This window comes from Poromitra crassiceps (assembly GCF_964638095.1).
Source record: "Poromitra crassiceps genome assembly, chromosome: 27".
NCBI lineage: Eukaryota > Metazoa > Chordata > Actinopteri > Beryciformes > Melamphaidae > Poromitra > Poromitra crassiceps.
In genome coordinates this window covers 7,226,783-7,229,282 of record NC_139650.1, presented here as the reverse complement: position 1 = coordinate 7,229,282, position 2,500 = coordinate 7,226,783, and the positions used below count along the sequence as shown (strand labels likewise).

Here is a 2,500-nt window from a genome sequence, read left to right as displayed (position 1 = left end):
TGATTGTTCTGGTAGACTATTACGTCAACATTGTTTCCCCCCTGTAACCGGTAGCTAGCTGGCAAGCTTGTTGCTAGCTGGCTAACGTTGTAGATAATGTAACCTAGCGTTAGTTCTAGTGTGTGGCTAACGTTAGCTAACGCTATCCTTGATTGTCAGATTCCCCTTTGATTCCCCTGGTGCAACTAACTTAACGCTAAAAGCTTAATAAACACAGGTTCAGTTTTAGCAACTGAAGACCAATATCAAGTTCAACCATGCAAGATCAGTAGGCTACAACCGACTTTATTAGCTAACCGAAGCTCATAATTAAGCTGAAAAACGAACGTTTCAACAGAGTCAAAATGGACAAAGACATGAGGCAACTGGTTATATAATCAACCTAAACCATTGGATAATAGGTTGAACAAGAGAGTGGGCGTTGCCAGTCAATGCCCAACTGCTGGGCCCGAGGGCAACCCAGTGTTGGGTCACGAGCCATGGCGCTGTGCAGTGAGCATGCTCAGTGTTACCTGCCTGTGCAGTGAGCATGCTCAGTGTTACCTGCCTGTGCAGGGAGCATGCTCAGTGTTAGCTGCCTGTGCAGTGAGCATGCTCAGTGTTACCTGCCTGTGCAGTGAGCATGCTCAGTGTTACCTGCCTGTGCAGTGAGCATGCTCAGTGTTACCTGCCTGTGCAGTGAGCATGCTCAGTGTTACCTGCCTGTGCAGTGAGCATGCTCAGTGTTAGCTGCCTGTGCAGTGAGCATGCTCAGTGTTACCTGCCTGTGCAGTGAGCATGCTCAGTGTTAGCTGCCTGTGCAGTGAGCATGCTCAGTGTTACCTGCCTGTGCAGTGAGCATGCTCAGTGTTACCTGCCTGTGCAGTGAGCATGCTCAGTGTTACCTGCCAGAGGTTCATCTATATTGAATAAGACATCTGGGTAGGCTTCTCTCTCACTTTCTCCACCTCAGCATCTTTTCAGAGAAAGAAGGATAGCATAATACTGAAGGACATGCTGTATCATCTGCCCACACATAGTGAGGTGTGTGTGTGTGTGTGTGTGTGTGTGTGTGTGTGTGTGTGTGTGTGTGTGTGTGTTAAGCAACTTTCTGACTGCTACCATGTGAAGTTTGAAGGCTCTCAGAGCTTGTATTATTCTTCTACATGAGTTGATATGTCTCAACTCCCATACGGCCAGGCTATAGGAGACCTTAGAGATGAGGGAAAAACATGGTTGTGTTTTGTTCTAGCTACTGTAGGGGTATCTCCAAATTTAGCTATGACAAGTCTGTCATCATGCTTAGCTAAAGTGACAGAAGCCATACGGGTCTTCTGTTTTTAGGAGATTCCTGAGAGAGAGACTTAGAGAGAGAGAGAGAGAGAGAGAGAGGAGAGAGAGAGAGAGAGAATGTGTGTTAATGTGTGTCTCTATGTGTGTGTTTATGTGTGTTGCGTGACAGAGACTGCACACAGCTGCACCTGTTAAAGTGATGCCAGGTGGCTGAGTGTACTTCAGCCACATTTACATAATGTTGCTGACCTGTGTGTGTGTGTGTGTGTGTGTGTGTGTGTGTGTGTGTGTGTGTGTGTGTGTGTGTGTGTGTGTGTGTGTGTGTGTGTGTGTGTGTGTGTGAAGTCCATAGTGTCTGGCCCTCTGTAGTAATTTCTCCCTATCTGTCTGTCTGCCAAGAGCTGAATGGACATTTAAGCACACCTGCTGCTACTGGCCTCCAGGGGACATTACAAGGCTAATAATAGAAAACAAGACTATAGGGAGAAGTGGTGTGTGTGTGTGTGTGTGTGTGTGTGTGTGTGTGTGTGTGCGCGCGGGTGCGTGTGTGTTTGTGTTTGCAGTGGACTCAGTATTCACCTATTCAGCCCTCACCTGTTTCCAGGTGAATGTTGTCTAATCTTGAACACCAGACACTTGTGCTGTCATTCACATAAGCCCCTCCCCCTCTCTTCAGAGAGGGGGGAGGGCATTATAACATGGGGGTAAACTACTCCCTTTTGGAGCCAGCCTCAAGTGGCCATTCGAGGAACTACAGCTTTCAGTATCACTTCCACTGGCAAGCCCAAGCTAGCCCATTCTGGCTTCATCCTGCAGTCCAAAGACATGGAGGTGAGATGAACTGGAGACGAACCTGTCAAAGATGTCATCAACATGAATGAATACACACACAAAACAGATGAGCAGTTTGAATCAAACTTCTGAACAACATATGTATGGACATATATGTAGAAGTCTAATTCCCCCCCCCCTCTCCCTCCCTCTCTCTCCTCTCTCTCCTCCCTCCCTCCCTCTCTCCACTGTCCCTCTCTCTCCCCCTCCTCCCCTCTCTCTCACTCTCCCTCTCTCTCCATCCCCCCTCTCTCTCTCCCCTCCTCCTCCTCCCCTCTCTCTCACTCTCCCTCTCTCTCTCTCTCTCTCCCTCCCTCTCTCTCTCCCCTCCTCCTCCCCTCTCTCTCTCTCTCTCTCTCTCTCGCCCCATCAGAAGCACAGGGTGGATCTGTTCTAT

General features: G+C 48.6%; 1 protein-coding gene across 1 annotated transcript in view; it reads left to right on the top strand.

The window, feature by feature from the left end:
- Positions 1–2,500, top strand: part of LOC310799406 (dedicator of cytokinesis protein 3-like) — a gene marked incomplete at both ends in the record, with an annotated part of 383,185 nt that overhangs the window by 205,324 nt on the left and 175,361 nt on the right. The window contains one exon of the mRNA XM_083661993.1: positions 2,477–2,500. This exon is cut by the window's right edge and continues 125 nt beyond it. Coding sequence (XP_083518119.1) covers positions 2,477–2,500 — 24 coding nt within the window. The remainder of the gene's footprint in view (positions 1–2,476) is intronic.